Genomic DNA, 13,433 nt, shown 5'->3' with positions numbered 1-13,433 from the left:
ATCCCAGTGTGCACAGCTTTGCGATTTTATTAAAGGCTAAATTGCTTGTTTTCGTTGATTAAAGGGTGCATCTTATTCGATATATTTTTGTTTTCTTCTGTGGAATGGATTGTCCTCTGTGCCGGTGACATTTAATTGCCAATCGTATCCTATTTCAATGCATAGATTATCTTCAAAATTAATTCTATTGTTTTGTAAAACAGCTCCGCACGAGAAAAAGAAAAAACAAGAGACAATTTATTTATATTTCCCGATGCGAAATAATGTAAATGTAACGGAGTAATTTTCTTCGATTTTTTTTCCACATTTGATTCATTTTCTAATCCAAAAATGCGTGTTTTTTTGTTTTTTTTTTAAACTAATACAAAAATTATTCATTATAGCCTTTATCTGAATTGGTTACCAAAGTGCTTTTTGCGCATTGTCTGACAGCTGAGGTAAATTTGAATTACAAATACATTTTTTATCTTCTCTTAATTTGTTTATGTTCGTTTAGTTTTACGTCTAATGTGAAGCAGGTTCGTAATTATGTGTATATACTCCATTTTTTCTCTTTTTTTTTGCTCTCCATCGGCTTTAAATCACTAGATTTTAATAACATTCTTGGAAGTGTTGATTTTATTACCTTTATTAGAGTTCGATGTTAAAAAAAAGTGAATAAATACATCCATTGAAGTGCATGTTTTCTTATCTTTGCGTTTATCGATCCATTTGTGTCTTCAGTTGTTCCAGATTTCCCCCGTTAGGGTTTGTTTTTTAAAGCTTCTGCAAAAGGATAGATTTGTAGCAACCGGCAGACGGCGCCACATGCCTACCTTCAATCTGGCCACAGTTAGAAAAGAAGCTTGATCCAAATGAAATTAATACCAGTAATTTCAATTTTGACTGCAAATCCAGTGTTTGATTTTCGATCATTCCTAATAATGTCCACATTTCTGAAATCTGTCCTCTCTGGAGAGATTCTACTGCCATTTTTTGTCCTAAAAAAAAACTCGTCTGTAAAAAAATATTACACCACCAGGGGGCGTTACTGTCTGTCCTCTACCGGCCAATCAAGGAAGAATCCTTTGAGATTGTGTTTCACTCATTTTGTATAATCGTTTGGCAAAATTAACATTTTACCAAACGATTTTTGACCAAATACTTACTCAGGAGTAAACTGGAAAGAAATCTCGAGCTATTCCCCATCATATCACTGGAAATCAAGGGTTTTGATAAAAAAAAAAAATTATTCTTCTGTTCCCTTAATGTCGCGTTTTATCTTTCAAAAAGGGCAGACGAATATCCTAAAAACAATTGTTACCTCGTTCTTAATAAGGTAAGTGTGCCGACTGAGTAGCACATTAGGTCATACTTATACCCCTATTTTACTTCCCAGATTTTTCTCTTTTTTTTTTTTTTGTAATTGAACTGTTGTCTCCTTTCTTCCCCCTTCGCTTGCTCCTTGAAACTATCGCGAAAAAAACCTGTCGTGATTTTAACGATCTGTTATCTTTATTCCAGTTCTAAAGGAACACCTGCCTCTGAATAACTACTGTTTTTAAAAAAAAAGAAAGAATCGCTTTTGTTAACATTTCCAGGAAAATGGCGCCCTATAATTTAAGCTGATAATTTTAGCTTATAATGCCAGTGCTTGAATATTACCTTCCCCCTCCCCTCTTTAATACCTTTTTAACATCTGCTCCGATATTTCATCATCAACAAAGGTGCATTGTACTGGCCAATGGAATTAGCACAACTAGCAAATTAACATTTTACCAAACGATATGAAATGAACAATTTTCTAGCACGCGACATGAAATGAACATTTAACAATTAGAACGCAATTTAAGCGGATTTTTTCACGTGCTGGAAAAAAAAAATAAAAATTCAGCACGTGATATGAAATTAACAATGATATGCGTACTTTTCTAGCAAATTAACATTTTGCCAAACGATACGAAATTAACAACTTTTTTAGCACGCGACCTGAAATCAACATTTAACAATGAGTATGCAATTTACGCATTTTTCATTTCAGCACGTGACATGAAATTAACATTTTAACAATGGTACGAATATTTTTATAGCAAATTAACATTTTTACCAAACGATTCGAAATTAACAAAATTTTTTCAGCACGTGACATGAAAGTAGCATTTAACAACACATTTTTTAATTAAAGGCCAGTTTTATTTTAATGAAAGTGACATTACGGCCCTTAAAATGTCAATTCCTTTATAAAATTGGCCTTTCAAAGATCTTTAACGACTAATACGTAATAATGTTACTATCCTTTATTGATCGATCTCTCTTCCAGAACACTTTCCAGAGATCCGTATGTATATATTTATCTTCCTAGAATTTCTAGGGTTCCTTACCGGCGTTCATATCGATCGGTATAAAGTTAACTTCTCCATTTCCGAAATGTCATATTGCCTGCCTAGTTTTAGATCCCCCCCTCCTCATTGAAACAACGTTTGTAAACATCCATCTGCTATTTGTTAATGTCAGGCGTGTTTAAACTGCCTCTTAGTTCCTACCTTGCTTCGCTACCAAGTGTGTTAACCTAATTTTGTATAATTAGCAGGTAAGCTAAGTGCAGCCATCTCTGTACTCGTACCGTTGCAACATTTGCAAGCTCCGCGAAGCGAAAGGTCGGAAAACGCTACGGCAGAACAGTTAGGTCAACACGTCAGTAGACGAAGTAGTGATGCAAGTGGGGTTAGAAATGTTGGGGTTTTTTTTAAGTGTTTTTTTTTTTTTTTTTGTTAATTACGTTACGCACTGTACTGTTCTTAATTATTGGAAGTTTCAGAGATTTCTTCTTCTTCTTATCCTGACAAGAAATGTTATTTTTAACATTTAAAGAAGGAACCATCCCCTCCCCTCGACGAAGAGATTCCCTTCACCTCGTACATCCACGTGGGAAAGTTATCGTGGCCACGGGCAATGATGGATCGCTGTTCAGCGCCACCTGCCGTGAGAGTTTCGAGTTATTCAAAAACAATCATTACGGAATCAATGCAGCGTTACTACGTGTTTGCGTCAGCTGCTACCCTGGCCCCGGGACAGGAGCAGATGTTATAATCTGCCATTTTCGATAAACACGCTTCTATAAAATATCGGTAAACGTTAAAGGGGGCACAAAAAAATTGTGGAGGAAGCGTGGAACGCCAGGTGCATCTATTTGATCGGGTTCAGATCTGGCACAACACGAAAACCTTATAAAAGTTCCAATGCAAAGTCTTCCACTTCCATTTGCAACATCCCGTCTGGACTTCTGCTTTGGAACTTTCGGTCCAACATAAAAAGAGGTATCGTGGGGGTGCCCAGGCGCACGAATTAAGTAACAACTTTGCTTCTCATTCCATTTCTGTCAACAAAGTGAAGTTAAATGCATTTTAATGTTTTATACTTTATAGATGAATATTTATCGTTTTTTTTCTTATTTTTTCCAGCTGTATGGTAGCATCCATTATGGGACAGTGGCGACATCTACTGAGTATCAGCGTAATCTATAGTCTGCTACTAATAGCTGCCAGTCGGAGAGGAGGTAAGATATTTGCATTCTTAAGTACACTGCGCTACCAAAATATTAGAGGACTTACCTAAATCTGTAATGATGGGTCATTTTGTCCCATAGTAACCACCGAATGACCTTGGAGGCTGCATCGATACTTGGGTGAACTCCATGATTAAACTCCAACTTTCGACACGCATTTGATGCCATGCACAGGTGTTTACTGTTATGGCTTTGAAGCTACCAAAACTTCTTATAGAGCTGCCATGCCACGTGCATGGGATGATTCATTTGCCTACAGGGGGGGGGGAGGAGCATATTGGATCTCAAATAAATTGGTAGCGCAGTGTGAAATAGGACAAATATAACTATGCAGTGCTTCATTTTATGAAAACTGTTGAAGATTAAAATCCACGCGCGATTTCTTTGAATTCTAAAGACCATTAGAAACCGTTTCTACGCAGCATTTACCATCGTGCCCCGTTTATTAATTATTTACCGTTATCGAATGTGCAGAGTTTTAACTGGCATTGTTCCCGAGAATAATAAACTAACTGCATTTAATCCAAAGCATTTTAAACTATACCGAAGGCCTCCATTGGGAACTGCACCATGACACAGTAAATAATCAAATTCATAGCGCGGATGTCTGTGAATACCACACACGGCCCGAGACGCTGTAAAGTGGATCGGTTACTGTTAGCAGAAATAATTAAAAGCAGTTAAACATTATTGAAATGGGAGCGGTTGTTTATCCAAGTGGGTGCATTTCCTTACCGAACAACTGTGATCCTATGTCAGTGCAGTTGGCCAAGCTTAAATGACATCGATTGCTTTGAATAATTTATAATCTTCGCAAAGCGTGGATGCTTACGAATGCTAAGTTGCCAATAATGCTATTTATTCAACCGTAGTTCGTTGTAAACATGTTCGCTATAATAACCACCCGAAACTTTTCTTCAACCTCTAAAACTGTGATCATATATTTCCTACCATCATTTGGTTATTTTCGAGCTATGGCTTGGAATTGTGGGGTTTTGGAACATTGCTGAATTCGATTTCTGGAAAGGTCACGTGGAAAATATACTGCCTTCCCCAAATGTTAGAATAATACGTCTCGTGTGAAACAGACGAATTATGAGAAACAGACGATATCAGTGGTGGATCTGTCTGTTTGTGGGAGCAAAATAACCACGAGTTGCCGAAAGAAGTAAAATAAACCGTCCCAGAAAATTCTGATTTCTAGTTGGTGTGAGAGCATCCTTAAGAATGAAGGTGACAGGTGTATCGGCGCAGACTGTAGCTGTTAAAGTCGCGATCGGAATGCTCACGACCTCTTTACCATGCTTTGTAACTAAGAACCCCCCCTCACTATTTTTCCAGCAGAAGAGTTCCATAGAGGATCCAAAACGTAGCGCATAGTTGTAAATTGAGATTGCGTAGTCAAGAGCATTGTACCTTCTAATATGCTTCAATAGAATTAAAATTTTGTTACCAGCACGTAGGTTCTTCATTATTAAAAATACTTTAAAAGCTACAACGTAATGTCCTTTAGTAATTACACTACCAATAGGCAACAGTCTATAAAATCACGGACACCTTCACAGCTGGACGTAAGTACCCATATCAAATTGGGCAGTATGGCTCGCTGAAAGCAACGAGGTGTACTGAACTCCAAGAATCCCTCTTGTCTGAGAAGATTCTTTTACAATGGCTTCGTTGAGAGTGGTCAATGGAGTTGAAACTTATAATGGGTCTGAATTCCGTTCGCACTGTTTGCCACTGACGAAGAAATGAAGATGTAAGATGCACTGTCAACTTCTGAGTCTATGGTAGGGACACTCAGTAGTAACCATGAAAAGTACCCTGGAAAGAGGAATAAATTTTCTGTTCATAGCCAAGGATGACCACACGGTCAGATGGGTTCACAGGATCGAAAGAATACAACAAACAGCACCGTATCTAGCAATCACGGGCTTTAATCTCGGTTATTCAAAGCACCTGTACTCATACCCTTCACTCGGCTATAACGACCAATTAGTAACGCTATTAACTGTATTCTCTGATATTCTGATAGTTCACTGTAGGTGGATCAATATGTAGACATCGGTATTGCCTCCACAACTTTTGGGAGATTAGTGTAGTCGATCATTATGGTCCATAGCCATCAGATGAGCGTCTTAACAACAATCATATACTTATGATACACGGGGGTCTGCCCCTGCCCATTATCGCACTGCTCCATCGGATTTCTAACGCAAACATTTTGATGAGAAACCCACAGGCAATTTAGGAAGCACGATAACTTAACCGGGTTTCGAAGCGGGATTCAACTTAAGCTTGACAACGTACTTCCTGTTCCTTGATTGCCCCATTCCTTCACCAGCACAATATAGTTGTCGGTCAACCATAGATAGCCTGTCCATTGTTGAACTGTTCATTGTGGCAACCATTTTTTTAAGCTTACCGAGGCGTATTCGCCAATCTTATGAAGTCGAAACCGGAAAGATTTCTTAATGTACATTCCCTTGGGCGTACGTGCTTCTAGTTGACACACCATCTCAAGCACTTCCTCAGTTATTAGATTGCCTGCTTGGTTGGAAAGTCATCCACCCACACGGTTGAGAACACACCTCCCCGAGACTAACGCACTATGTGATTTGTGCTATAATCCACCCCCATTTCCCTTTACATTTAACACACGCCGAGCCATGTGCGCCCTCCACGGCGCAGTCTTCTGCCGTACGAACCAAAAGAAACTAAAGAAACATGTAAGGAGAGAGAGAGAGAGAGCTGAAGAAAAGCAAAAGCCCTATAGGCAAGTTCACCTTAATGGCCACATTCCAGCGACTGGTGATTGCCTACCACCACCTTGCGTGCCCTGTTCTTTCCCAAGGCGGTTTGAGCTCTGCTTTAATGTGAACCTTTCCCGTATTCCCCAGACTTCATAAATCTTCGGGGCCATCCGCAACAAATGACCTGTTTCCGTACGTTCAAAATACATCTCCCATAGCCCGAAAAGGGCTAAGGATATTGCCTCTTAAAGATATGATACCGTTGTTCGTGTACGAGGTAGATACCGCACTGCCGTGGTATTTATTATACCTGCCTCCCTCCCCCTCTCTACATGGGGTGCAGAGTACTCACTTATTAGAAACGTAGGGGGCTGTGCTCACCTGCAGACTAGCAGTTCGCGATTTATCACCGACATACACAGGTAACCTAGCAAGTCTCCGTATGCTCATTCGACTGTTAATTAATAAAGTCAGGTGCATCGGATGGATCTGCCCATTTCTTGTGTGTTCAGGCATGCCTTACTTGCCCCTTGCCGATTATGTTAAATACTGTGCTCAAAAAACATGGTTAAGTGAATTTATAAAAGGGTTAAAAATATCCTACGCAGTGAAAATGCGATTATCTTTCATCGTGACGTGTTTTATGGAATAAAGACCTGTTTGACGTATCGTTTAGCAAAAAAAATCCCATCTGTGACGTATCGTTTGGTAAAAAAGAAAAAAATCCCATCTGTGACGTATCGTTTGGCAAAAAATTTTAAATCCCATCTGTGATGTATATTTCACAAGAATAATCCGGTCTGACGTATCGTTTGGCCAAAAAAAATCCCATCTGTGATGTATATTTCACAAGAATAGTCGAGTCTGACGTATCGTTTGGCAAAAAAAAAATCAGTCGGCAGCAGAAATATGACGTGATGGTTTGCGTATTTAAAAATCTATTAATAATTTAAAACTGAATAATTAGAAAATAATTGCGAATTAAATAAATGTTTATTTAATTAAATAGTAATGTTAATTTTAAGTTTTAAGAAGCTAAGCAACAGTTTAAGCTACTGATCGAATAAATGTAGCGATGACTGTTGAGGAAACTAAGGCCATGAGCTGTCAGTATATTGCCTAAATTTTATCTAGGTGTTGCTCGAGTGGGTAGCATAGTGGTTATAATCACCGTCTTTCCTTACACCCGGTGGAAGAGAGTGTGGGTGGGGGAAGACGTCAACAGGGGGAATTTTTATCGGATTTTTTTCACATTGTGGCTGAGTTAGTCTGTCTCAGATGTCAGTTGCATGGTTTTTCTCCCCGTTGGTCATAGAAGTTACATGCATTTTAATGACCCCTTAGTTGAGTTCGCTCTTAATGCACACCTCTGGGTATTTTGCGAGATGGAAACCAGAATGTTCAAGAGATAACCCATACAACCCTTCATCGAGGCCGGCAAACTTGGCCACGATGTTTCTTCCATCTAAACAGAACCCAAACTTGGAAGTGTTCTCTGTTGTCCACCACAGAACCCTGAAATTTCGAGTGGGAAACTTTGAATTCTCACTTACTCTCATTGGATTATTATTTTTTTTTCTAGTTTTGAAATTTCTTTTTCGCAATAGCATGAAAATAAGCAAAATTACTTTGAAAAATATTTTTCCTTAACTTTTTCCTCTCAGAATCATTGATTATAAACTCTCAACATTCCTGAACAGAGAGAAATCAGATACTACGTAACCCTATATTCACGTTGCCTTTGATCGCAAAAATCGCTCTGAAAATGTCTCGAACGACCTTGATAGAGGCTACCAGCAACCGATGACCTTGTCCTTAATATGTGAAGAATTCAGTCCCTTGCTGGAGCGAACCTGCAACAAGTAGACGTGTTATGAGAGTAATACAGGTGATAATTTAAAATAAAAACCCATGAAAATGCGAATAACTTCGAGTAAAAGAGTGATAGAGACCACTAAGACTGGCTGACACCCTTCTGGTCAGTTATTCAAAATTAAAGACGGTATTATTTTTCCTGATGGTAAGTTTGACGACAGGAAGTTTTTCCTTTACTTCTGCCAGCACAGTGTACACACACACACAATCGAAGGGTGCCAAGCTCTCCAAAGAGGCACGACCTAAAAGGTACGTTCAAGAATGTTTGAAGATGGAACGCGAGCTTGGACGCTCACATATACTCTTTTTTAAAATAAAATCTTCTTTGGTAAACAGTCAATTCCGGGTAACTTTAAGTGCGTGTCATTCTGCCATTGATGTCTGTTGCATGCATTTTTGGTTCATCTTTCAAGAGTAATGGAAAGTCATGCATTGGTAACCAAGCAGATTTGCGTGCAATAAGAACGCGCTTCCAGAGCTGCCATGAAAACGGAGTTATTTTACAAAACAGAAGAGGAGATTCGTTTGCTTAAAAATAAGTTTTAGGATTCGTTTACGTAAAAGTCTTAACATGCTAAACGACCTAATACAGCGTTCAGAATAGGAAAACTTTAAGAAAAATTGCAGCCATTTAATGCATTTATTTTCTAAAGTTACATACCTGTTGTAATGTATCTAATATCACTGCGCGAAAGGATACAGTGCTACACCCTAGCGGGAGAATAACACATTGAATGATTCCTGTACATTTATTTCAATGATTGTTATCGCTGTAAAAGTCGTAGGAAATTTTCTATAGGGGGCGGTAGTATGTTTTTCCTTTTCGACTTCCTTTCTTCTATTTTTTGGTGCATAATGGCCTATTGTCTTCACCATGTCCGTCCGTCCGTCTGCCTGTCTGCATCTAACAGCTCGACTCCCTGTAGATGGATTTTCATAAAATTTTACATTTGGCCTTTAAGATTTGATATTTGGGTTTTTTAGGAAGATCTAAGAAGCCATTCCAAATTTAATTTAAATCGGACCAATTATTGGTCTGAAACCCGGCGATTATTATTTCTTTGTCCGTCCATCTGTCCGTCCGCATGTAATAACTCGACTGCCAGTGAATGAATTTTCATGAAATTTTATGTTTGAGTATTTTAATTAGCTATTCCAAAATTTCACCAAATGAACAGAAACCTGGCTATTATTATTATTATTATTATTATTATTTCGTTCTCATTTAATAACACCACTCCTAGTATATGGATTTTTATGAAATTTGTGTCTTTTAGGAAGATTTTAGGAGTCATTCCAAATTCCAGTATGGATTTTCACACCGATAGAAATCAGGTATTATTATTTTTGTCCGTCCGTCCGTCTGCAAGTAATAACTCGGCTCCCATTAAATGAATTTTCGTGAAATTTTATATTTTAGTCTTTTAGAAAGATTTGATTAGCTATTCCAAATTTAATTAAAATCTGAGCAGAAACCTGTCAATTATTATTTTATATATATATATATATATATATATATTATTTTTTTTTTCGTTCTCATTTAATAACACTGCTCCTATTATACGAATTTTTATGAAATTTGATATTTGGGTCTTTTAGCAATATTTTAGGAACCATTCCAAATTTCATTAAAATTGGACCAATATAAATCCGGCAATTATTATTATTTATTTATTTTTATTTATTTATTTACTTTTTTTACTTTTTTTTTTTTTTTTGCCCATCAGTCCGTCCGTCTGTCCGCATGTAATAACTCGACTTCCACTGAATGGATTTTCATGAAATTTTATATTTGAGTCTTTCAGCAAAATTAGATTAGCCATTCCAAATTTCATTAAAATCTGAACAGAAACCTGACGATTATTATTTATTTATTTTATTATTATTATTATTAATTTATTTCGTTCTCATTTATTCACACTACTCCTATTATATCGATTTTTATGAAATTTTATATTTGGGTCTTTTAGGGAGATTTTAGGAGCCACGCTAAATTTCATTAAAATCGGACCGATAGAAATTCAACAGTGATCATTTTTTGTCCGTCCGTCCGCATGTAATAACTCGACTTCCACTGAATGAATTTTCATGAAATTTTATATTTGAGTCTTTGAGAAAGATTTGATTGGCCATTCCAAATTTCATTAAAATCTGAGCAGAAATCTGACGATTATTATTATATATTTTTTTTTTTCATTCATATCACCTAAGCTATTCATATATAAATAATGAATTGTTAATATCTAAAGTGCCTGAAATGTAACGCACATTTCAGGACCTGTCCTTTATTTTATATTTTTTTCTTTCTGTTTCTTACTAGTTCCATCTGCAGTGGCCACACTCAGAATAAAATAGACAATAGCAGTGCAGCGAACTTACATTATTATCCCTCCATCTTTTCTCCCCAGTGAAATGCTAGCAATCAGCAGTAAAAAGGCTTGCTTGCTGTTACGAGTTTTTCCTGTTGGGTAATTCTGTGTCACAATGCCCAAGGTCTGTTGTATCAGTACGTGATCTCTCTCAGAGCCCTCTATGTTTTACGTGAATATAAAGAAATTACCCACAGGAAAAATTTCCCTAAATGAGTTTATTACAACAAAAAAGCATTTATAAGTAGGCCATGTTTTTATGTAACCTCAAAACACCGATTTTTGCCAAGTTCAGATTTTAAACTATTTTCTTTGTCGCTGTTACTGAGATTAGGTTTAAAGTATGTTGGGTTGAACTGTCTCACATCCGTTTCCTTTCTAAATAGCTTTCTGGGAAATCCTGTACAGACGAAAATTATTTGTACGATTTGGTAATCTCTTCGAGTAGGTGACGATAACTTTGTCTGCTTACCTTCTGCAGATGCGTATCTCTTCGTGTTTATTGAAAATATTACCTCACTGCAAATTAAATTATTGTAAAAGTGAACTGGAGTTTTTCCAGCCAGTTCGACGACTTCATTTCCGAATGAGTTCCAACCTCAATTATGTTTTTGGGGGGCATCAGCGACTAAGGCCATATTGCTCCATGTATATCTTTAAATTGAGTGTGTTTTGAGATAGATTTTCTGTTTGCGTGATGAAAAGCCCAAGTTTCCGGGATAAAAAGCCACGCTACCTCGACTGGGACCGACTAACTCAGCCACGTTATGAAAAGGTCCCATTAAAATTGCTCCCGTCATCGACGAGACTCGAATTCAGGTCTTTCCACCCCGTGTGGAGGACGCCGATTCTACCAACTGATGTTCATTTCCATCTGCAATCTACCAATCTGATTCAATTATTCGCTGTATGATTCCTTTCGCCTCAAGGGTGGAACTTGTGAATATGTCCATTCCGATATTCCCTGTCAGAGACTTGGTAATTTGGACTCTCCTCTTTTCGATCTTCTCTGGCTTAAAATCTCTCTACCTCATTGTGTCAAATTCATCTGTTGTCTCTACCGTTCTCCCAACTCCACTAATCACTTGGAGCTCTTTGACTTCCTCTCTTTGCAACTTGACTTTCTCCAGTCCAACTTTCCTAACAGTGAGGTAATTTTCCTTGGTGATTTGAAGGTTCACAACTCCAGCTGGCTTCCGTTTTCTAGTCACACGGACCCGACTGGTCGAGATGCTGAGGCTTTTGCAATTACTAATGACTTTGCACAGATTGTTCATTTACCTACAAGAATACCGGACAATCCTAACCATAGAGCCAACACTTGATTTTTTTCAAACAAACCCTTCTACGTACATGGTCTAGATGAGTGGTCCTCTAGGCACCTCAGATCACAACTTTGTGGTGGCCCTTCTCTCGTGGCCACTCAACCTCGTGTTTGGGGTTACAAGAATGCAAAATGGGATGACCTGCGAGATTTCTTTTCCTTGGTTGGATTACAATTTCAGTATTCTGATATCAACGTTTGCTCAGATCATGTCAGTGAAATTATTGTTGTAGGAATGTAATCCTTTATTCCATACTCCACCTTAAAATTTCGTCCTTTATCTTGGTTTTCAAATAAATAATCAACATAAGAATGTTGCATATCTTAATTGGCGTGCATGGTTCTATTACATCCTCAGCTAATGACGTCAACTGTCATTAGTATCAACTGTCATAATATTGACTTATTAGTATCCTACTTTTTTTCTAACTCTTATATATTCGATGTGTTTGTGATTTTTGGAATTAATTTTGATTTGAGTAATTCTCGTCAACAGTCGTCAGAGTGCCTACCAAACGCCATCCTTTCCTTACTTTCCTCAGCAGTTGCAGCAGATAAACAATCTCTACCTTCTCCCATTTACGCAAGTGTATATTTCAACAATCAAGATGAAATAGCCACCAGTGTATCAACAATAACTCCGCGCCACATTGTTTAGATGTACTTTTCGAAAACTACATTTGTTTTAGTGTGTATTGTTTCAGCCATAAGCAGACGAACTGAAAGTTTCCAAAGAAGTTTCGTAACAACTGCAACTGCTTCTGCTCTCAAGGGCTCAGAGGACGGAGTTTAAACTCGGATTTATCGCATCGTCAGAGTTAGAAGTTTTCTCGTATCTGCAAACTGCGTGTCTCTCCTGTCCAACAAACAATCTCCCGGATTACCAACAATAGCAGACGATCTCCGTGAAATTAGAGATTTCGTTCGAAACCTCGAGGCAACAGTACACCGGAACTGATTAGGAGCCAATGAAGAGGCGAGCAATAACGTTTATCAGAATTACAAGCTATCATAGGGTGACATTATGAAACTATCAGTTAGGTGGTATTGACGTTTACACTTCTGATAATGGCTTGTCGTTGATTAACCATACTCTTTAATACCCTCTGTATTCACCAGCCATTGCGCGTTATCGACACTCTAATTGAACAGTCACAGGGGGATGACACGGGGAACAACATATCGTATCTACGACCGAATCTCGCCGCCGTTCTATCATAAAATGTTCCACTAAAGTGATTATACGATGTGTCGATTTTATCTGTTATTTTCAGGTTAGCTTTGCTGGTTTCTGCTGAACTGCTTTAACGAGGTTAAGCAGAAAGCATTAAAAAAAAGAAAAAAAGAAGTAAAAGTATCGTGTAATATTGGATGTAATCTGTGCACTACATTTGGATTAATTTATCTATTAATAAATTTATATTTAAATAATGAAATACACATTATTTTCTTGGCGTGTGGTGCAATATTCGTGTAAGTTATTGAAACGTACACGTCTCGTGGCGCGTGAATGCCATAATCGGGTAAGTTAAACAATGAAATGTACGCTTCTCGCGGTGGCACGTGCC

The 13,433-nt window shown here is 37.8% G+C and overlaps 1 protein-coding gene across 1 annotated transcript in view; it reads left to right on the top strand.

Annotated features, from left to right (window-relative positions):
• The first annotated feature begins 1,247 nt into the window (after positions 1-1,247).
• LOC150086084 (latrophilin Cirl-like) overlaps positions 1,248-13,433 on the top strand; it is a 132,459-nt gene continuing 120,273 nt past the window's right edge. Inside the window, exons 1-2 of the mRNA XM_090374791.1 lie at positions 1,248-1,318; positions 3,441-3,535. Of these exons, the coding sequence (XP_090230917.1) occupies positions 1,248-1,318; positions 3,441-3,535 (166 nt within the window). The remainder of the gene's footprint in view (positions 1,319-3,440; positions 3,536-13,433) is intronic.

This window comes from Mastigoproctus giganteus, chromosome 5, assembly GCF_048544385.1.
Source record: "Mastigoproctus giganteus isolate SK-2022 chromosome 5, ASM4854438v1, whole genome shotgun sequence".
In the NCBI taxonomy this organism is placed as follows: Eukaryota; Metazoa; Arthropoda; class Arachnida; order Uropygi; family Thelyphonidae; genus Mastigoproctus; species Mastigoproctus giganteus.
This window is presented reverse-complemented; position numbering and strand designations above follow the sequence as displayed.